Source organism: Seriola dumerili, unplaced genomic scaffold, assembly GCF_002260705.1.
Source record: "Seriola dumerili isolate Sdu_G_001 unplaced genomic scaffold, Sdu_1.0 BDQW01000295.1, whole genome shotgun sequence".
NCBI classification, from domain to species: Eukaryota; Metazoa; Chordata; class Actinopteri; order Carangiformes; family Carangidae; genus Seriola; species Seriola dumerili.
The window spans coordinates 1,902,332-1,925,754 of record NW_019174550.1 but is presented as its reverse complement, the minus strand read 5'-3'; the positions used below and the strand labels follow the sequence as shown (position 1 = coordinate 1,925,754).

The 23,423-nt window shown below is 39.4% G+C and overlaps 3 protein-coding genes across 4 annotated transcripts; 1 reads left to right on the top strand and 2 right to left on the bottom strand.

The window, feature by feature from the left end:
- Positions 1-1,859: 1,859 nt before the first annotated feature.
- On the bottom strand, positions 1,860-9,873 carry LOC111231350 (up-regulator of cell proliferation-like). The gene is made up of 5 exons (XM_022758409.1): positions 9,770-9,873; positions 9,271-9,333; positions 9,083-9,161; positions 8,902-8,961; positions 1,860-6,934 (listed from the first exon to the last, which is right to left on the bottom strand). The coding sequence occupies exons 2-5, from the start codon at positions 9,295-9,297 to the stop codon at positions 2,253-2,255; spliced, it is 4,848 nt and encodes a 1,615-aa protein (XP_022614130.1). The 5' UTR covers positions 9,298-9,333; positions 9,770-9,873; the 3' UTR covers positions 1,860-2,252.
- A 1,124-nt stretch (positions 9,874-10,997) lies between these two features.
- pop7 (POP7 homolog, ribonuclease P/MRP subunit) lies at positions 10,998-13,542 on the top strand. The gene is made up of 2 exons (XM_022758400.1): positions 10,998-11,137; positions 12,326-13,542. The coding sequence occupies exon 2, from the start codon at positions 12,374-12,376 to the stop codon at positions 12,827-12,829; it is 456 nt and encodes a 151-aa protein (XP_022614121.1). The 5' UTR covers positions 10,998-11,137; positions 12,326-12,373; the 3' UTR covers positions 12,830-13,542.
- A 37-nt stretch (positions 13,543-13,579) lies between these two features.
- epo (erythropoietin) lies at positions 13,580-22,160 on the bottom strand. Of its 2 annotated transcripts, none has more exons than XM_022758397.1 (5): positions 22,082-22,160; positions 17,192-17,322; positions 16,979-17,065; positions 16,586-16,750; positions 13,580-15,370 (listed from the first exon to the last, which is right to left on the bottom strand). In XM_022758397.1, exons 1-5 carry the CDS (start codon positions 22,158-22,160, stop codon positions 15,218-15,220), a joined length of 615 nt encoding a protein of 204 aa, XP_022614118.1. In that variant the 3' UTR covers positions 13,580-15,217. The 2 variants fall into 2 exon arrangements, with proteins under 2 accessions (XP_022614118.1, XP_022614120.1); XM_022758399.1 differs by lacking the exon at positions 22,082-22,160 and adding an exon at positions 21,629-22,034.
- Positions 22,161-23,423: the final 1,263 nt, after the last annotated feature.

The window sequence follows — 23,423 nt, the reverse complement described above, 5'->3', positions numbered from 1 at the left end:
GGACTTGAATATATGAACCAGATTTTAGAATGAGCCACCACAAATACATCCCAAGTAAACANCGTACATTTTACTAGGGTTTAAGCAGGTGCTGTAAGAAAGAAAATCTGAACTCAAACAAATACTAAACAAAGGGTTAAGCTGATTTATTTAACTGGACTTCATGGACTGATTATGGGAATTTGGATTTAACTCGTGTGGACTTGAATATATGAACCAGATTTTAGAATGAGCCACCACAAATACATCCCAAGTAAACAAAATGAATTGATGAGCTTAAAACTGAAAACTGTTAAGCATACTTTCTGTTCCAAGACAACAAAAGACTGTATGTATCAGACTGTTATTCATAGTGTGTTACAGTCGAGACTGGTAGAAACTTTCACATATGTGACTCACATTAATATGCAAGGGCAATAATCTAAGATAGAAGAGTATGAGCAGCCATTTGCAGATTTTATCACCTAGATAGCGTGAATCTTGTTTCTGAAAAGTTGGTCACACACTTAACCTCGTCTGTGGTTCGCGCGGTTGGGGCTGGAGTCAAGTTTATTCTCATTTCAGCAGACCTGAAATCTGTGGTCAGTCTGTGATAAAATAAGATGACTTCATGCACGCAGTGAGGTTATCTAGATCCGTGTGAGGTCACATAATTTAACGCCCAACAATAGCAAACGTACACAAAGACAGTGACACATACTCACTCACATTAATCTTCAGCTTGGTCTCCTTTGTGAAGCTGCACCTGTTGTTTTGTTTAGACATTCTTTGCTGAATTCAAAAACTCAAAACTTGATCCCAAAATTGTACTGAAGAAAATAAATTTTACTCAAGTAGAAGTTAAATTACATGTGTAAAAATGTACTCCAATGTAAGTCACTTAAAATATTAAACATTTTACATTTTTAAAAGGAAAAAGAGGAGGGGTAAACATATGGTGATAACAATTACATACGATAAAACTATTGAATTAAAGAACATCTTTAGCCTACCAGGCGTATACAATAAACATATAATGTGCATACAACTGATAATTACACATATACACTCTGTTTGAAGTTTACTAGGGACACCTAGCTAAAACTAATGCAGTCTAACACAACAGGTTTTCAATTTTGATATTGTTAAAACAGAGATTAACAACAAACTCCACAGTGGCTGCAGCTGACAAACAGACAAAACACTACATTGCTAGGCAATGCAGTAGTTGTTGATGCTGTACAGTGTTGCACACACCTGTCTCAACGTCACTCTGCGTCTATTGGACCATAAAGGTCTCCATAATCATCTCGAAATCTTATCTAGGTCTCTTACATGGCAGGTGTGTTAGATTTGGGGCACTTGCCGTAGTGCATTCTAAACAGCAGCTTCTGATTTGAATCTTTCCATTTGTGATGTTCTCACACATTTAATCATAACTTCATCATACGGCTTCTGTTTCTACTGTGAAATGATTTCGACTTCAAATGTAGCAAAGTAAAATACTTGAGTTAAGAAATACTTAAGTACAAGTAAAGTTACTGATTCTTAAAAATACTTGTATGTAATTTGTTGCTTCTACCCCTACATTCTGATCTAGGAAACATTAATGACATTCATAGCCAGACTGCTGATTTTGTTCCTTTATTGACTCAGTTAACAGAAGTAAGTAATGTATACATGTTGACAACACCAATATAGAATGAATGATATTTTAATTCCTTTGAAAGTGCAAATATTTGGCACCAGATACTTAAATGAAATAAAAACAAGAGATTCTGAATTCAAAGTAAGACAATCACACGCTCATTAAAAGATAAAGAAAAATAATACTCAGGTAATGATTATATGTTAAAAAAAACTTAATTACATTTTACAACACTGGAAATGTAAATATTTTGCATCAGATACTCCACAAAAGTGGAAAGAAAAAGACAAAGTTTAATTTAATTTGTTAGGTTTCTTGGAATGTTTCGTACATGTCTTCCTCACATGTACATTGACTGAGAGAATCAAAAAGTGTTTAAAACTGAGCTCATTAACATTAGAATAGAGTTAAAGCTGATTATTTTTATTTAATATATGACATCAACCTTGGATGAAGGTGAGCACTGACTGCAGTGTTTCTCTTATATTTTTATATTGCCCCATCAAAAGTTTTAGTTTTTTAATGTTTAATTAACAGGAAGATGAAAATGTCCATGAGAGAATAATGAATGAATCAATGTAATGAGGAGAATGTGCACCTCTGTAAACACACAGCATGTAGTCTCTCACTTGATGTTAAATGACTCTCTGAGACTCTCCTCTGCCTGCTTACGTGTGATATTTTTCCAAGTTTTAGGAATATCAGCAGGCTGTGCATCATATGTATCTGCAAACTTACTGTTAAACCTTGCCAGTATGTATTTCCAGTAGTCTGATGCCTGAAGGCTTACATCTGGAGGAATTTTCCAGTCTGGAAAAATTTCTTTGTAATGCTTGTAAGGGTACCATTCATTGTTTGTAGCATTACATTGAAAATTGGCATCACTGATCACAAGGGAAGAGCATATGTCAATGACAAGTGTTTCTGTCTGGTACCATCGATATCTACCAAGACCCTCTGGCCGATGTAGTGAAGCCCAGTGCTCAGTATGGGCTTTTCCTCCCGCCTCACAGGGCACTGAACAGAATGGACACTGTTTACCACATCCCATCAGTCTGGTGAAAAGCTCATTCTGGGGATTCACATGAAGATGTTTTAGTATCATCTGGATATTTGTTTTTTTGAACTCTTCTTTGAGAGCTTGTCCCATCTCATTCACACACTCTGTGAACCAGTGAGCAAACTGTTCCTGGTTTGCTTTGTTCAGAATCATGAAAGCACCAAGAGCATCCTGGGAAATGACCAGCTTATCTCCAAGTTCCTGACACACATGATCAACAAATGTCTTCAAGTTGCCACTCTTTTTCATTTTTGCCTTGTTGATAGCATCATATATGCTCCTGATACTTGACTGAATATGACGAGCCTCAAACTCAGAAATCTTAGAACCATTTGAGAAGTGAGTCACTGTCTGGTCGAGTATCCACTTCTTCACATATTCCTCATATGAGCAAATGTAGCTCAAATACTTTTCAAAGTTATCCTTTGAAAGTAAATCCAGTAAAACTGAATACTGGAAGGATATTCTTGTGCTGAACTGTTGTTGTGTCAGCATCTCACCAATGATATCAGGACCTAGGGAACGGTTGATGAAGTCCTCAACTGCAGGCTTCAAGCATTGGTTGGTGAATTCTTCTGCCTTCTTCTGGCACTGGTCTCGTTTATGAAACACATCTTTAAAATCAGCACAAAACTTCCCTTTGTTTTGACTCAGACATCTGTAAGGATCATTCACATGTAGGAAATCTTCGTGCATTTTCTGAAATACTCTGGCTGCAACTCCACAGATGTGTTGTTTTAGAGAAACTTCGAACTCAATGCCTGTCTTTACATCCTGATTGTTTTGCAGCCTCTCATCAATCATGTGTAGCATCTCCTGGATGTAAGTGTCAGAGTAATTGTTTTTTCTATTGACTTTTTGAGTCAAAAACTGAAAACAAACAGCGATGATACTGTCAGCCATTTTTTGTACCATCATGATGTGATCTTGCCCGCTCATCCATTTGCTCACTTGGTGTTTAACTTGTTTGCAGAATCCCTCCTCTGTATATTTGAAAGGCATTTTGCCACAATCTCTCAGGCTTTTTTTACTCAACAACTCACATGCATGGCTCCCCTTGTGTGATAGATTTATTCTCAGATAGTGGGATACACTGGTGACGACATCTGTTGCCTTTTGTTCAGAAAAAGACAGTTTCTTCACTGTTTCATTCCACATCTTCTCAAATTCCTTGTCCAGCTCTTGATCTCTCATCTGGACATTCTTCTTCCGACATTGATCAATCAGTGCGCACACTGCCTTTTCAATTTCTTTTGTGTGATTTTCCTTGATTATATCAAGTTCTCTCATTCCCTGTTTGATTTCTGCTGCTGCAGTGAGCTGATGAAACACAGAGTTCTCCATTTCTCGTCGAAGGCTCTTTGCACTGTTTGCAAAGTCCTCTTTGTATCCTTCTACTAGATAGACATGACCCTCTTTTTGCTTGAAGTACTTCGTCAAATTTTCAAGAAGCTTTGTCTCCCACTTAGACAGCACTGTGGAGGCTTCACTTCTCAAAGACATGAGAAGATCTTTCATGTCAGCTATTTCAGACTTTGAAGCAATTGTTCTGAAATTTGAAATTCTTGTTTCAGCATTTGTAACCCACTTGTACATGTCTTTTTTGAATTCCCATTCCCATTTGTTGGATTCTGTGCATAGCCTCATGTATGCATCAGCCACTAGACTGTTTCTGAAGCTGAAGATGAAGTTTTCATGCTTTACTGCAGTCCACAGGCTTGACATCCACTCTTTAATCGCCAAGATATCATTAGCAGATGAATCACATTTTCCAAGTAGATGGATGATGTTTTTCTTGAGCTCATATACAGCTTCGCTGTACCCTGCATTGACCGGTGCCATTGGTGGGTTTCCATTCCAGAGTCCAGGAATGTACCAGTTCCCAGTATCTGGACTGTACTCCATCACATCTGTGAAGCTCTTGTTCTCCTCTTTCTTTTCCATTTTGGCGGCTGCTTGCGTCATCTCATTTAACTGTTGCAAGAGCAGTTTCCTGTCTCTTAAGTTCTTGTCATGGGCTGAAACATCTGATACATTCTGATGAACAAACTGACATTTCGGCTTTTTGCCCACCTCTTTCATCCTGAGAAAAGCGTGCACAACTATTTGCAGGATGTCCTTCATTTCTGTTGAATTCTCCATTGCAATATTAATGATGGTGATATCACTCAGCCCCACGACAAGTGTTGCAAGCTCATTGTCATGCTCATGGCTGTCATCCAGTTGTGCAAGCTCTGGTGACTTTAAGCCCTCAGTGTCAATGATCACCATGAAGTCACAGTTGAGCACTTTTTTGACATCTTCATTGATTCTGATGAGCAACATAAAAGCACCTCGAGTGCATCGACCACTGCTGACTGCAAACTGCACTCCAAACATGGTGTTAAGAAGAGTGGACTTTCCTGTGCTCTGAACTCCAAGAACTGTGACTACCAGTATCTTGTTCTTGGGAGACACCAAGTCATGGAGCTGAGAGAGAACATCACTCACCCATTTGAGAGGTATGTTGGAGGCATCTCCATCTACAAGCTCAAGGGGAAATCCATCCAGCAGCAATCCTGCACAGAGTTTGGGCAGATGTTGCAACTGTTGACGTGATGGGTCTGTTTCTGGAAGGGAAACTGAAGCTTCATACATCTGACCCATTTCACGGAAGAAGTGTTCTGTCCCCAGTGAGCTGTTGGAAAGTTCTCTGTCAATGTCTTTAATTTCAATTTTGTTCTCAGAATTCTTGCATTTCTTTTTGTACTGTTCCCTGAGGTCCGATAGTTTTTCTCGAGACAGGTTATCAAGATTTATTCGCATCCACTTCAGGAAATAACATCTCTCTTTCCCTGGGCTTGATATTGCATTGATGAAGCATGTCATTGCAATTGATATGTCATAAGAGTTCTGTTTCTTCCGAAGTTTTTGTTTCTGTACCTGAAGATCACTTTTGTACATTTCTATGTTTTCAGACCCAACTTTTCGAAGCCGAAATTCTTCCTTTTCTAAACTCGTAAGGTCCTTCCATATTTGGCCTTGCAGGGGAAGCTGCTCTTCTTTGTATTTAAGGGTGTTTTGAATATCTGCAGTGATGGCATCTGCATTTTTCTTGGCAGTCTGGCACTCTGGACAGTCTTCATCAACCAAGATTCCCAGTTCATGGGCAATGTCAGCCATCTGCTCTATGCACATCTTCATCTTTGAGTTATCAACAACATCCTTCACTGTTTTCCTCAAATTTTTGACAAAGTCTGCATCATTTGTCTGCTTAGTCTTAATAAGGATGTTGTTGTTGGTCAAGCCCAACTTAATTGCAACTTTTTTTAGAGAATTTAAATTGAAGTGCTTGCTTTGATGGTTACCCACCAAGAAGATCTGTGCCTTGTGGTGCTGGTTAGTAAGCAACTTGCAGTCAGTGTCCAAATTGTCAAAGAAGACAAAAACTGCAGCAGATGTCTGACACAAAAAAGAAAACTGTGTTTCAAATGAAGTAATGTCCCCACGAAGGTTAGCTACAGCTACTGGCTCACTGAAAATATCAATGTTTTTGTTTCCACAAGGAAGGTACCAAGTAATTTCAGTCAGTCCATCAGATATTCTTCTTGGACTGTCGCCACACTCCATATCGTGGTGAACAAAGGTGTCATGGTACTGCTGAGAATTGCTCAGAAGCTTATTGAGAATCTCTGACTTGGACAAGGAGCATTCCCCCAGTCTCACAAAGGATATCATTGGAAGTTCAGAGAGAACAATTCTGTCTTCAGTAAAACCCTTGGATTGTGAAAGTGACTGAGGTCTGTATTCTTTAACAATGTCTCTCAAGGCCCAAAGCATGAGTGTGCACTGTTGTGTGTCACAATTAGGGAGCAGCAGCGGCACAGAAAACTGACACATAGACATTTTGAGTGCCATCTCCTGCTGTACAAAAGCATCAGAACACAGAAAGAGAGCAGTAATGATGTCAAGGGGGTTCAGCATGTCACCTGAGTCTGGACTGTTGAGCAGATTATCAAAATTTAAGCTTGTATTCCCTGCCACAGCATTACTGTCAGATTCACATTCTGATGTACACTTCACATTCCTGGCTGTCACATTAACCATCATTAGCTTCTTCAGAAAATACCATGGAAGATCTGATTGACACTTGGCAGGTTCATCAGTAATGGTCTTCTCATCAATCTGAAGTATTTTGCTCAGTGATAACTTCTCTGTGTAGTGTTTCTCCAACCCCAGGTCTTCGAGTAAGCTCTCCAGGGGTGTCTCTGTGGACATGAAGATGCTTGTTATTTCAAACCAATCATAGGTGTTTTAAGGATAGCAGATCAGGTTGACAAGATATGTCAGTAGTGAGTTGATGTAAAGCGATTTTATTATCCTTCAAAAATACAATGAAATCCTGAACTCTTTTACTTTACTCATTGTAATAATTGTATAGATTCTACTTAATTATTGCTTTTGAAGTCAGTAATCAAAAATATAATTTAAAAAAATCAATGTTGTTGATTTCGTATCATTATAGCAAAAGAAAAAAATAATAAATAATTTGATGATCAAGGTATTTAAGTCGATACAAAAAACAATTACCAATGCAAATACAACTATAATGACAACATAGGCAGCTGGCTGCTTTCTAATCCACAATATCTCATAGAAAATTAGAGTGAAAATTTAAAATTTAATTTGAAAATGAGAATAAAAAGTACATTTCCAGTTAGTTGGTTAGCTGGAAAGCTGCCCCAGAAGTAATCCCTGTTCAAAATGGCAGTGTTTCTTTAAAGGATTCACATGCTGGTGTTATCGATTGTTCTCGCCTATTTATTGAAGCTTGAAGTTAGAGAAAGGTACACAGTGAATTAGCTGAGATGAACCCACATGTATTAAATATAACACTGCAAATTCTCCTCAATCACGTGTGTAACCAAGCAAACAACACTAAGAGTTAAAGGCTGTTTCCAAAACTGTTTCTATTTACCATTATGTCCAGTATTTTTACCTTTCACCATTTTTTTTCTGAATAACTACTGAATTTTTTTGTGCAAAATTTATGAATCAGTGCACTGAACAATACTACAAATGATTTAAAGAAACAGTGTACATTGGTTTATATATCTTTCTGATAGTAACCCCATAATGCAATGTGCAGCACTTTATAAATGCAAACAGTATGGTGACAAACCTTTCAGATTTTATGATTGATTAATTTAAGCTTTGATTTATTTAAGAAAATTGTGAGCTTATGACAGCAATGACTGAGCCTCTCCATTACACTGCATGCCACAGCATTGCCCAGACCAGGCACCACGAAGATAGTGGATTGAAAATGGAGGAAACTCTTTTTTTTTTGTTGGAGATTGTAACTTATTGATTGTAACAACTATGCAAATGCAAAATGAATGCATCATGCTGCTCAAGAAGAGATTTGGGGATATGTGGCTGATAAGGTGAGAAGTTAAGGGACAGATTTCAGTGGCAGTATTTGAACAAAGAGGAGGTGGCTGAGTAATTTGTGCACATCATGTCAGAAGGTCTACAGGCAGATTTGTTCAGAAAGTCAGCAGGGCAGTATTGACAGAAATGCATTTCTAGGTCTATACGATGATGTCAGGATGGCTCAGCACCCAGCTGAAATTAAGAAATTATCAGCTACATGCTAGGCATAATGAGATATAACTAATAATACTTATTTTGTAAACTGTAAGGCAATCCCTCCCTACCGTTTGTAACTGTATGGATTGACTTATGAGAAACTGGAAATACTGGCCAACATTTTTCCCCGTCTGTCCACTAGGTGTCTTCAGTGACTTGCCGTTGGATATTTGGCTGCCATGACCTTTACAAATGTGAACATTCGCCAACAGTCCTGTCCTGCATGTGCTAGTTGTTGAGTTGTTTCTCTGTTCGGCTGCAGTTATGCTGTCAGCTTTCCAAATATTTGAAGTAAAGTCTCCTGTTGGTGTCAGCTACTGCTGCATCTGCCTCCCTTCTGTCTGTACTTGGATCCTATCCACTAGTCCTGTTAGAACACTAATTATCATCACTAAGTATCATTTTACCTAAGTTTGTGTTTGATTTACCCACATTATTCCTACTTTACTTACTCTTCTTTTTTAGCCCTTCAAAGAGTGAAAATGTGTCTGCATTTGTACTCTGGGAAGAAATTGGTGACCTTATGGCTCCTTTTTCCCACAATTTGATTTGATCTGATTTGAATCGATTTTCTTTTACTTACTTGTATGGACAGACTTGTTGCTGGCATGGCAGGTTGTTATCTTCACGGTAGAGTTTGGCACTGTGTAAATAAGAAAAATGATAATGGTAACATTGTGAATGATTCAGCTTTAACTACTAACAGTGCACAGCAAACAGTGCCTTTTGTTCTGAACAATAGATTGCATGAAGCTGATCTTTACCACAGTCACCCTCGCTGTCAAGCCCTGGTGTTGATGTGTCGGCACAGTAGAGGTCAACAAATGACTCATCACTGCTTCCCTTGATAAATGAGAAAACATACATTTTCAAATATAATGAATCAACTCATTATCCCTTAGACATTATCTTGTAGGACAGTCAATCCATTGTATCTTTATTAACTGTTTACCTCCATTGTGGCTTCACTCTCAGTCATCCCACATTTGGTCCTGATTATTTAAACAACTTCTCACTGAAAGTAATGAGAGACAAGTCTATAAGGCTTCATTCCCCAAGCATTAAAAATATCCCAGCCAACAGCCTACATGACTGCAGAATGGACCAACAGGGGTGTGTGCTGATCACAGTAATAATTTATATAGACCAGTATCTAAAATGTGTGTGTTCGGTTTAAAAAATGTTTTCCTTCTAGGGTGACTATTAACAAAGACCCCCACCTCCACCCCTCCTGCATCACCTAACTGAATCAGTCATTAAACCAAACATGAGCAGAAACAACCCAGCTTGGGAAACCCCTGAACTGTTATCATGCAGTGGTCTCAACTAAGAGATATATGAAATATGTTTAGTGAATACCTAAAAATGTTGTTTTAGTTTTTCAGGTCCTCCCATCAGGCACATAATGGAAACTGACAAAACTGACAAAACAATAACATATAGCAACCTACCTTTTGCAGAGGAGATTCATCCATGGCAATACTGCATTCTTTTAGCCATTCAGTTATGCAGGATATATAGATTTTGTATTTGTCCTGTTTCTGTCAATGAAGCACCACCCTTCTCTGTGTTCGACTATACAGTGCTGCAGTGCAGACCCCTCTTTTTATTCTGCTGGTGAAGTAACTTTCACTTTTGGTTTTTGTGATCATGTGGTTTCCCGGAAAGTAACATTTCTGTTACAGTACTTCCAAGAAAGAAACTTGATGAAGGTCACCTCAGATGGTGCAGTGCAGTAAGATGTTTTTCCCTGTTGTATTGCTGAATTAAGACAGTTTAAGAAATCAATGTTGAAACCATGGGAATCATACAATGCTGATTATAAGCCTGTATTTTCACCGTAAAATTAAGCATTACTTCAAACTTCAGGTTTAATTCAAGGTTCAATATTCACACTGTTTTATGAAAAAATTGCAACCATTTGCTATAAGTAAGACAGCAGTGTTAGAAAGAAAATGTGTGCTGTGCAGCTGAACTTTCATAGGCTTATTCTGAACGATTGTGCAACAATATATCGATAGAAAATCCTAAGTGGAATTAAACATTTTTTCTTTATTACCAAAAAATGTCAACTATTAGCTGTGAAATGATGACATGCCTTTGCAAGTAACTTCAAATCATTCTTTTTGAAATGACACAGGATATTTACAAATGTATATGAATCTTAAATATTGGACTTTTTACCAGGGATGTTTCATCGTTTTAAACTGTTAACAGTTAACAGGGTTCTTACACCCATGAAAACCAAGACATATTTTGACTAAAAAAGACACAAACTGTTTGACAAGTCTGGAAAGATTACATATTGGTCTTGCTAATACAGGGACGATCCATGTGAGAGTATTTTTTAGTACTTTTCAAGATTGCTATTGTGGGATTGTATGGATGGTTGATTTTTAATTTTATAAGCCACAAGAAAATGCCCTGAAACTTGTAAACCAAATGCAAATGTTTCTAAAAAAAAATATCAGGGTCAAGCCAAAAATTGCGTGCCTTTGCTGCTGCGTTGAAATGAAGGCGGCGTCGCCATGTTTTTCTGCACCAAAACATTTGTAGAGTGATTTATTATATGTATCATAGTGTCGTTTAACTCTCGAACTAATGTAAGGCGGGGACATACGTCCGCTAACAGCTGTGGACTTTTTTCCGGTCGTGCGGATGCGCACGCCGTACAATGCCAGTAATATATTACTTCCGGAGCACGCAGAAAATAAACAGCCCGTTTGGCTAAAGCGAATGTCGTCCTTACAGACAAGCATGAACCCCAGATATTAGCAATGAGATAAGGCAGCTTTGACACTTGAATCCATCCTCCGAAGGTAAGTGAGCTCATCATAAACCCTACACCACTCAAAGTATTGACGCTTCATCGTAAAATTACACGGTTAACTAGTTAACTGAGCCACTGTTGCTGGGCTCAATAGCGTTTGCTAAGGTTTGACTAGCCTCACTTGTGATCAGCGGGGTACTCTGAGGTTTAACCATATAGCCTATCTCTGTTGATTTAAGCGCTGGTTTTCCTCCAGACAGACACTGTATCCTTCTTGTAAGGCAGGAGACATCTGTGAGATCACTAATATACATTTGAAGATGTTACAGCAGCGCTGCATCACCCAGTGGCACAAGTGAGGCTAACGTTACTGTTAGCCTAGCCCGTGTCTCTACAGCTCTGAGACATAAGGCAACAGGAGGAGCCACTGTTAGTCTGAAGCTGACACCTGCTGCTGATGCCCTTAATGTTATAAAGAAAGTAAAGAATATACATCTTAAAAATGCCATTAGTAGTGTTAGGCTTGTTATTTGCTCATACATTTGACTTCTTGAGTGATCCATTAATTGCTAGGTCTATGAAATGCTAAAAAAAAGTCAAAAATAGCCACAATTTCCTAAAGCCCAAGGTGATGTCTTCAAATGTATTGTTTTGTCCAACCATCATCCAAACTCAAAGATAGTTGGTTTTTAATGAAATAAAACAAAAGAAGTAAGTCATCACATCACAGGTGGAATTGAGGAATATTCAACATTTTAAACTCAAAATTGTTACTTTATTTCTGTTAAGTTAATTGACTTACCATTGCTGTTTTACTGTAGTAATCACAGAAGAGTTACTGCAGCATGTTTATGATGTGGAGCTCAAAGAATAGCCAGGTTATAAAAAATTAATCAGCAACCAATCTTTCACGCATAAAATGCCAAACATTGCCTAGTTTAAAGTTTCTCAGTGTTGCTTTTCCTTGTCTTATGTGATCATATACTTTGGGGTAATATTTTGGGGTTTATGTTCAGATATAGATGTTTCTTCAGATTTTGGGAAATTGTGATTTTGTTTACAATTACTTACATTTTATCGAACAAACAATTATTTAAAAAAATAAATAAAAGAAAATCAGCAAATTTACAGATCATAAAAAATATTAGTTGGAGCTCCAAATAGAATGATTGTTTACTCAAAGGTGTCATGTACTTGTTTTAAATTTCATCAGTTTCTATTTATTTTATTTCCACAGATTCATCATTTGGCCCCAGCATCAGCATCCACTGACACTCAGAAAAACATGACAGAGCTACGCAACCCAGGGATGTCCTCAATCCCTCAGACAGCCCCAGTGCACAGCGACTCGACCTCCCAGGCTGTAGAGATGGACCCAGTGGAGTATACCCTTAGGAAGCGCCTCCCCCGGAAGCTCCCAAAGAGACGGAACGACGTCTATGTCAACATGAAGACTGATTTCCGGGCTCAGCTAGCACGTTGTCAGAAGCTTTTGGAAGGTGGGGGTCACAGGGAGATCTGTGTCCACGGCCTGGGCCTTGCCATCAACAGGGCTATCAATATTGCCCTTCAGCTGCAGGCCAGCAGCCAGGGGGCGCTGCAACTGGCAGCCAACACCTCTACAGTGGAGCTGGTGGATGACCTGGAGCCTGAAGATCCCGATGAGGCCGGGGAGCCCATGACGCGTACACGTAACAACTCGGCAATTCATATTAAGGTTTTCTACCCTGACCCTCAGTGACCTGAATAGAGGTATGCTCAGTGTGTCAGACAGTCCTATTTGTTTCCTCATAAATTAGTAGATCAGAAAACATTCTCTGTTGGGACAGTTTGTGTGGGGACCTATGACGGCAGCAAAGGACTGCAGAATGGCAGACAAGTATACAGTGTGTCTGTATCAGTGAATTATGTCATAATGGACAGCTTTAGTTGACTGGATATACTGTGCTGTTACTTTTGTCATGTATTGTGTCCTGCCTTTAAGTTTGCATGTCTTGAAGCAACAGTGGTGTTTTCCTGGTGAAACCTTGATGTAATTTAATATTTGAAGACATGGCTGTGCCAAATGTACAAGTGTCTTTAATTTTAAGAGACCCAAGAGTCTGTGTGAGTTTTTAGTTTCACGTCTGTGTTTTCAAAGATACAAAAAAGCAAAAGAAAGAGGAAATCCAAAGTTTATATTTCAAGCAGGTGTTGCTGAAGATGTCCACTAGATGTCAGTAGTCGGCTACACATAGGCATGCCAGGATGTTATCCCTCTGCAAGCTAAGCTGTATGGCACCATGTCACAATCCATTCTCAAAACTGGTTATGAGGGTTCAGCTGAGGGTCATATCATTGAACAGCTGCTGTTTTTTGTTTTGTTTTTTTTTTCTAAAATGGATGTAGTAGACTGTTTTCAGGAAGATGACGTATTTGATTTCTGGATAAAAATAAAAATTTCTGGATATTATACATACTGAATGTATATTTCTTTAACTATCAACTCTGGATCATGGGCAGGAAACTCAGATCAGGATGTATTGAGGCCTCTTTCATTTTTGACTTTTCACAGTGGTATGGATACCCTATTACAATCTCACATTGCTCCAGTTTCTAGGTGAAATAAGTTTTGTTCAGCATCTGTCAAAGCTTGATTGTTAACTCCACTGACCTGACCAAGACAAAGGTAATGAATGAAATGGACAGACTTCCCCTTGTTGTGTTTCCATCTATCCTTTCTTTATCCAAGAATAATATTTTGTATTTAAATAGCAAATTATACAGTGATGGGACAAAACACAAAAACAACAGGAAAGAAAACATGTACAAACATCCTTAAAAACATCTTGCACTTACACAACAAGATATAAAAATACGGAAAAAAAACAAGGAAGAACATTTAACTAATCTGAAATAGTTGAGCTTCCATTTTATAGAAAGCCTCAAGTTCCCAGGACTGACTGATTGCCTGTCTGCCGTTTGATGACGAACAATAGAGGGAGGGAGGAGACAGTGTTAGTGTCTGATACTGGAAAACTATTTGCAATTACAGCCTCACAGGATGTTAATTGTAAAAGCCAAACATAATTTTTCCGGACAGTCTAGCTATCAGTGTGTAGAGACTGGTTGAGTGTCGGTTAGGCAGCAACAAAAACACAGATAATGACAAAACAGCTTCACAGTTCTCATGTAACCCTCCTCCTCACTGACCTCTTGCTCCCTCGTTCACTGTAACTGAACCTCTGCATCAACCTTTTAGTCATTTGTTCTGTTATATGGATGGGACATGGAGCAGTGTGACACTGTAACAGCTAATCAGGTACATACAGTCTTTAAAAAAAAAAAAAAAAAAAAAAAAAAAAAAAAAAGGAAGTCAGCAGCGTGCCATTGCAAATGATGTTAACAAACACCTTTGCAAATGTATTCAATGAGAACATGGCAAGAAAAGCCCAACTAAAATCTTAAAGATCCAACGCTAAAAAAAACAAATACTTGAGCTTTAAAGTAGAAAATCTGTATAAATAGCAATTACATAACTTTTAAAAATATATTAGAATAAAAAAACCAATGAGACTAATGTTTCTGTGAGGCATAGTTGGAAAATGTTAAAGGCTTGAGGCCTCTTTCATTTTTGACTTGTCGCAGTGGTATTTGAAATGAATACCCTGTTGCAACCTCACATTCCTCCAATTTCCAGATGAAATCAATATTTTCTGGGTGTTTCACTCTAAAGAGATGAGTTTAGGGGTCAAACTCACTGGAAACAAACACATGCACACTACATGCAGATTTAAACTTGCAGTCACACAAACTCACACAAACAAAAGTACATCCACACACAAAGTGCAAGAGAGTGCCAGTAGAACAGCTTTTGGAGCAGTGCTTCCCAAGGGCCTCATTTTGGTCAGTGTGTGCTTCACCATGTCCAAGTGTCACATCTACACTCCAAGGTGCAATCATCTCCTGTCCATTCACAGCCAAGCTCGGACTGTCCTTTCCTTTCAGCTTCCTCCGCGTATGTGAGGATGGCTGTATCTTTCTTTCCACACCGCTTCCACCAGTCAGGGTGCAGGTCAACAGTGTCAAGTCCCTCTTCTTGCCTTTGGAAACACAAATTAGCTTTGCCTGGAGTAGGGAGATCAGCCGATCAGCTGACATCTTGCTGACAAGCCTGTGCATCCGAAAGGAGGAGGCGCACTTTGCCTCGCAAGAAATTGACATAGACTTGAAGCAAATCTGCTGCTGAGGACACCGTCCATGTTCCCTCAAGGCCAGCTGCACTTCCTGGTGGGGTATATTCCTGAAAGAGAATACAAAGGAGTGTGTTGCTCCTGCATTAATGTGGAAAATTTATATTTTTCAGGAGGAAGTTTTCCTCCTCTTTTGATGAAATCTCAAAACCCTTCATATGCTACATTTTCTCCTGCAGGAGTAAGCAAAGCAAGAAACATTTGCATTTGGTTTACAAGTTTCGGGGCATTTTCTTGAGGCTTATAAAAATTAAAAATCAACCATCCATACAATCCCACAATAGCAATCTTATCTTGAAAAGTACTAGAAAATACTCTCACATGGATCGTCCCTGTATTAGCAAGACCAATATGTAATCTTTCCAGACTTGTCAAACAGTTTGTGTCTTTTTAGTCAAAATCTGTCTTGGTTTTCATGGGTGTAAGAACCCTGTTAACTGTTAACAGTTTAAAACGATGAAACATTTATTTCAAAGAACCCTGTGCCTGGACACAGACTGCTCATTCATATTCAATTTGACTGTTCACAAGCCCTCGGCTGTGTTGTCATAACTTCAGCAACCTAAGAAGCTTGTACAGCAGCTTCAGTGCCCACAGCCCAGTCACGAAAGGCTTACAGTTACACTTAGAGAATGTCCCATGACACCCCTCAGTTCTCTATTACCAGAGAAAACACCGTTATTTCGGTACAGGAAATAATGTGGCACATCCGAAGCACATCTATTGTGGGTGATCAGAAAGAATCAAACAGCAAACTTCTTTGAAAATATGGACCTGTGTTGGGCACTTAAAGGTACTGGTTATCAGCACTGCTTTTATTCTGAAGCACATGTATTGCTGCAGCACTTCCTGAACAGAAATCCAATCTTTTCTTATCACTAAAAAGCTAGTACATGCCACCTAATTTAAGCTGAGACAGATGAACCACTTAGAGAGGTGGCTGATAACGCCTACAAAAGATAAGCAATGGAAGAGTGGGGTGTGTTTTCCCAGGGAAACATCTTTGACAAGAGGGGCTAGCCCGACTGAAAAGACTATCTAAACCAAATAACTGGAAAAAGCATGTACCTAACAAACATTCATCGCTCAAAAGGATTTAAAAAGGTTTAAACTATTTCTTTTGCAGGGTGCCATTCTATACGAATATATATTTTTAATTATCATTAGGCTCTTATCATACTATTAAAGTGACAAAAGGCTTCAAGTAAGCACTGCTGCTGACGCATTGTTTCTGAGTTTGTACCTCTGAACCTGCTGTTACTCACCTGGATGTTGAGACTACGCAGCACTGCATTGATGCTGTGCAGGTTTCTAATGGAGTTATCTATGTGACTGTGCAGTGCTGTGTTGGTGGCCGAGGACCGTAGCAAGCTGAGGGCCTGTTGTAAAAGCCATAAGCCAGCCTGCACCTCCTGGGCTTGCTCCAGTGCCTGACCAAAGAATGAAGAGAGGGCAAGAGTTGAAGGGTCTCAGTATGGGAGCGATAAGGAAACAAAGGAAGCAGGTAATCAGCTTTCTCATTACAAATTAACAAAAGTAACAGGTCCACAAAAAGTTAAAAGATCACACATTAAAGACAGCAAATTTCTATGGAGTTGCATGACACTTTATGGCTGATTTAAACATGTCACCTGTTTTAAGACTCAGTGGTTACTTACATTTTTCTTCTCCCAGACATCAAAGTCGACTCTGGTTTGAGGAACAGTGACAGAATCTGACAGGCTGCATCCATCTCTACATGACTTCTAAGAAAACAAGAGAGTAATAATACTGATAAATGTTCAGTGTGGGGGATTCCAGGGGCCGCCGTATTGCTCCAGCAGCCTTCACCTGCTCTTATGTCTTAGTGCATGCATACATTTTCCTCTCACCATAGCGACTTCTGCGTCTCGTGCTTCTTTAATGAAATGGTTCAGGACCCTCAGGTCACAGATTGGCCTCAGTGGGGACGGTAGGCCTGGCCGGGTCCACTCCAACACTATCAACAGCAAGGCAAGCAGTCCTGCCGTCACAGATACACAGACACAGTCACTCAAAGGCTGCTGGGCATTGAAACTGAATGAAAACAAGCTCATTTGTGCTAATAAGTAAACAGCAGCCGTGAGACAACATTTCAGACCCCTTTGATCTCCATGTATTTATGTGGACTCACGTTTAAGTCATGATAGTAGACTGACACAGTCTGCTAAAAGGAAGCAAGACATTTCTTATATTTTCCACACCATGCTTCATGATTGGGACATGCACCCATGGCTCTAGTCTGTTACAGTATCCTTCATACAAGTGTCACATTTAACTTTTGTCTCCTTTGTCCATAGAAAGCCGCTTGAGTGGCTTCGCATGGATTTTATTGGACAGGATCCCAAAACAGAACAGAGGTAAGGAAAAGTTTTACAGTTACAATAATACACAGACCAGCTATGGTACATCTGAACTATGCGACATTACAGCATCTGCTTTGGTCCAAGCCAGTTACTCATGTGGCAGGTGACAGCCATGATTTAAAGATGTATACCCGCATTGCTAAACCTGACCATGACCAGCTCACCCCTTCAGAAATGAATACTACCATTATATAAATGGGATTCATTTCAACTCCACCACCGTTTCAGTACAGTTTAAAACCAGAGAATATCCAGCAACCAAAAAAAAAAAAAACTACTATGCATTCATTTTCACAGGATAGTGATGAATGTGGGAACAATACAAAGCAATTCACTCATCATTTGCTCTCTTTTTATCACATTTTATATATATGAGAACCTCAAGACCTTAGGAACAACACTTTCTTTTGTAATGCATCTGACCTGTAGGAACCACCCTCATCTCCTGACGTTAGCCATTATATATATGTGTGTGTGTGTGTGTGTGTGTGTGTGTGTGTGTGTGTGTGTGTGTGTGTGAAAACACGTCTGGTGACTCTTCCATGCCTCTTTTTGCCAAGAGCTTCAGGGGTAATGACATATGATTTTTATTTTTTAAAATGTATTTATCTGAAAATACTAAATTCCCACGATTGCTGCCCTGTACCATCTTCAGAGCCAGAGTTTATCTGGTAACATAAAAGTATGAATGAGATTATTGATCCTAACAAAACTACGTTTTTTGTTCACCCACTGTAAATTCAAAGGTCAGAACAATACTCTTTGAGTAGCTAGGGATACTGCACCTTGGTAGAATTAATTACTATTATCTGGATAAATTCACTTGTCAAGACATAAGAGTGGATTTTACATTAGAAAATTAAAGGTGTCACAGACCTGCCAATATAAATATATACAAGCTGTATACCGGCTGATGATTTTTAGGGCTGTTTCATGTAAAGTCATCATGATAGCATGATTCAGCATGATTAGGCACTATCTCATTCATTTTGTTTCATTCTTACACATAAAACCTTGTGTTATCCTGGATTCTGAATAGAAACCTGCAACTATCATGACAATGCAGAAATGTCTGTGTCCGTGTTTAACCCTTATTACAATAGGGCTGTTCTATAATTGGACCATTAGTCAGCCTTATTCAGAAATCTAGACATTACTTCTAACCTTTCCTCAGGCAGCATAAAAGAAACTTTTAACTTTCGAACACAGCACATCTGAACTCCCAGGATATACTCGGCAATGAGAGATGTTCTGCTGTTGTGGGTCATGTGGGCATCCAGCCTCGTTCCCCTGTGCCACATGCTGAATGCACCCTTTCACAGCAGCCTGGATGTGTGACGCAAACGACTGATAGAAAACACAGATGATCTTCCCAGGCAGACAGGTCAGATACAGGCTAGATTAAATTCCCAGACTCCTACATAACCAGCACAAATGGAGCCAACCTGCAAGAAAAGGTTAGACTCAGTTTGCAGGTTTGCAGGGATAAGAAGAAATAATGTCTAGAATTATAATACCGTTACTAGAAGTACAGTAGTAGTGGTCCTTTAAGAGCTCAATAGTATAATCAGCTTAAACTCCATGCCCTCTTTTCTGCACAGTAGTGACTCATACCTCTCCCCGTGTTTCACACAAACATTCTGTAAATTCTGTGTGTACATAGCAGTAGTGGTGCACAGTGTTCCACAACTTCCCAAGCTACTAGCTGCTCCATGCCCATTAGTAACAGTGTTGCAGCCTCCGTGGTCCCCCGAGCAAGCACTTGTAATCCCTGCAGATTTATAGTGAATGGGGGTGCAACACACACACCCCAATATATGCACACAACCGGTATCATCAGGTGTGTAACATTCACTAGCACTTATGGACGTGTATTTTCAAACAGTCTCATTGAAAATGACTATTTGCCCATAATGAATGCGAGACGTAAGCACGGCAGGAAATGACTAGTGAATGGGACAAATTATGAAGCATTTCACTCAGAGAATCCTACGACATGGCCTTGTTTTCATCCTGTTGGCTGCTAAGTGGCCATTCCACTTAAGCAAGACACTGTAATTTATCTTCTAGTGAACAAATGTACAAAAGTCCACCAGTAAATTTACCAGACTTTAAATCTTTGGACATACGGTCCTTTTCAGACCTCCTATGATACTCAACAGTATATACAAGCTGTGGAGGTCTTTCTACATCATCGTTCCAGAGCAAAACTTCAGATCAACATTGTTCACTTCTGAACCATGAACACCTAAATAATCTTTAACATATAGAAGTTTCAAAGGCAAAGTGATGTCTGCACAGACAGAGTAATGGCCTCTTTTCCACACACTTTGCACTTTGATATTTGTCAATTTCCAAAACGCGGCCACTTTGTGAAATAAGTGTGTGACTCAGCTTAAGGATTATCGGTGACCTTTTCACCTCCGCCATTGCCTACGTGAGAATGCGTCAATCTAAACTGCGTATGCGCGTGGACACACACACACACACACACACACACACACATGCTTTCTCACACATACACACACATACACACACCCTCTTGCTCTACATTCTCACCACGGTGGTGGAATTTGCAGTCCAGGACTGTGGCCAAACTTAAAAGTTAACAGCTTTGTCTGCTAACATCAGCTGCCAAAACCATGTTGCTATTTTGAATTGGAAGCAGTGGTCCACAAGTGGCAGTGCTTTGGATAATGGCAAGCTTCTATCCAGGTATGTGACAGATGGTTTGGAAAGGTGAGCAGATGCTCACGTGAGACGATGCCTTTGACATGTGCTATTTTAACTAACTCATGTCAAGCGTGCACAGAAAGAGCTCGGCCATTTAGACCCACTTGCTCGGTTTGGTACTGATGGTTAAATGGCACAGAGGGCTGATAAGGAGATACTATTTTAAGTACATCTCAGTGAGGTGGTCGATGAATGCTCTGCGACCTCCTCTCTATTTTGAACGGGTCTTCCCCATGACAAAGTGCAGAGTTGTAAATAAGTAGCTATCAGGTGACACAGGTGTGACACAATTTCCTGTTCGGCTCCGCTGGAATTCCATATAGCTGTCAGCCTTTAATAACCTTTTGCTCTTTTCTGCTGACATAAGTATGTGATGACTGTGCCAAAAACTGCACATTCAGCTTTCGCATTCAGTACCCTCCACTCTGCTGTGTCATGCTGGAGAAGAATGACTGGAGATATACTGTATTTTCTCAGTGAACTAGACAGAAAAACAAACTGATCATCAGTTCTCTGAAACTCCTCAGGAGACCATTTTATCTTCAGGGCCTTACAGTAACAGGAAATAATGCATCTGCAGCATGTGTGGGGAATTAACCCCGCAACCCCAACAAAAATACAGTGCCTTGCTCTAGTCGGTAAGGTTCAGGACCAATATGATGCCATGCGTCAACTTCATCAGCAGCTTTAAAAAGATTGTTTTCATAAGACTCAAGTGTCTCTTCTCCCCATTATTAAGTTTGTTCAGGGTCTTCATTTAGGAGTGATTTTTTAAAAGCTCAAATGATGAATGGCTACAGAGAAGATTATAGTTTTGCAGCACAGTCTAATGTATAGCAGTTTTCTAGGAAGTGGCATTACACAATCTATTTACATGAACTGTGTTAAATATACAATCCCACAGCATGCAGAAATAAGTCTTAGAACAAGTAGGATGTGGTGTTTGGCAGAAATCAGGACAACTTAGGCCAAAGTATTCAAAGAAACCCAGACCTCCAGAGACGCCTCAAGTACTCTCAAGACTGAGTATTCACCCATACACACGTAGAATATGTGAATACTTAATAGCTGCAAGCTACATCCATACATCTATGAACGTGTCCTAAAGCACTAAGCATACAGACTGGTGCAGCACTGAGGTAATGACACAAAGTAACGCAGCAGACTGGATAATGTTACAAGCGCTCTTACCTCTACCCGTTTTCTGCAACATTCGCAAACAGGTGCCGCATCTTTTAAAAACATTGTGAAAGAATTAAAGATTTGCACAAGCTTCGCGGCTCAAGTTAAAGGCACCAGTCAAATCCAATAAGTCCAACATACAGCCAAGAGCGCGGGACTCAGCGCTAGTCCGACCAGCGTGTAGGTCCGTGTCAAAAAAGCTCTGTGCTGCTGGTGAGAGCAGTCACCTACCAGGCTTTGCATCACCGCTGTGCTTTGGCAAAACCTTTTATTTACCTCCCCTAAGGATATAGCGATAACGTGATAGCCCGCAAGGACGAGGACGCGCCTTTTACGCACCACAGTCAGCGATTAAACATCAACCCATGCATGAAGTCGCCCTTTGCGTAAAGCGTGAAAATAGACTAACGACTAAAGCCAGAGTACAGAGAAAAAAATCATGAAGGCATGTCCATAACTCACTGGGAAACTCCATAGCGGTATCCGCATAGCCCTTCACAGGGTCCTCGCGGTTTGGCCCATAGGTCCGTCTATTGCCCATTAATTGGAAACGAAGCTCTTTTGTGGATCTCTTGCACTTATCCGGTAGGTGTTTCTAAAAACTGATCCTGTTTGATTTTTTTATTGATGACTTTGAAAATAAAGTGGCATTGTTTCTATGATGACAATCTAAACTACCTCCTCCCTTAAGGCAAAATTGTTTTCTTTCATTGTTATCCAAATAATAGCCGATCCCTGTTTATAAAACATTTGGCCTAAAAAGTAAATAATGTCTCAAAAAAAGCCTTGCGGAGACTTCCCATCCATTGTTCGGATGATTTTCAGAGACGGTCATTAGAGTAGGCCCAGTATATTTAAATACACTTAAAAAACTGATAGTATAAATATTGATAATAACAAGTAATTTAGTCCTGATTGTCAAAATCATAACATTCTTACAATAAGACCATCACTGTCATCTGCCATGGCGCATTCAGTGACCACAGAGGTCTAACGATGTGACACAAAAATAATATAAATCGACCATATTATTGCACTTTTCAACGATCTGAGACATGACAATGAGATTACATTAACAAAACCTGTGCACATCCATTATCATGTGTTATTGTATTGTGTGCATACTGTAACTGCAGAGATACCACCTTGCAGGTGCAGTCAGAGGACAATACAGCACATGAGGCACAGGTATAATTTTAAACACCCCTGCCCCCTTTCCCACAGTGAAACGCATCCTCAGATGTTTACAGCGTGTGATCATCCAAAACTTCCACCTGAATATCTGCACCCTGGCACTCATGTGTCAAGGTCATTGAAACATGATTTGCTATGAGCAAGATATATTAAGTTTATTATTATACAGCAGACAGCCTAGTATTGTATGTTGTGAGCAAAGGAAAATCATGTTAAACTACAAAATAAACAAAATAAGGATGAGGGAACGGGGAATCAGAGATTGACACTGAAGTAAAAGCTGATTGATTATTTAATGTATTTCCAATTTTAACAATCAAACAGTGTAGAAAGGCTTAGCTATTAAAAAAATCTAATGTTATCTATTGGTGTGCAGCTCCAAACAACAAACCACAAGATGAAAAGAGACAGTCAGCCAGCCACATCAGTTTACCTAGTTCAGATTTTTTCTTGCCCTCTGTTAATGTTCTGTTCTTATTGTTATCATTTGTGTTGTGAACTGTAAAAGAGGAGCAGGCTAAACTTGAACTTATACACAAGTTATACTGTACATGGTCAGTGATATAATGACTTTACGTAAAGACGGGACAAATTAAAGGAAACACCTGAA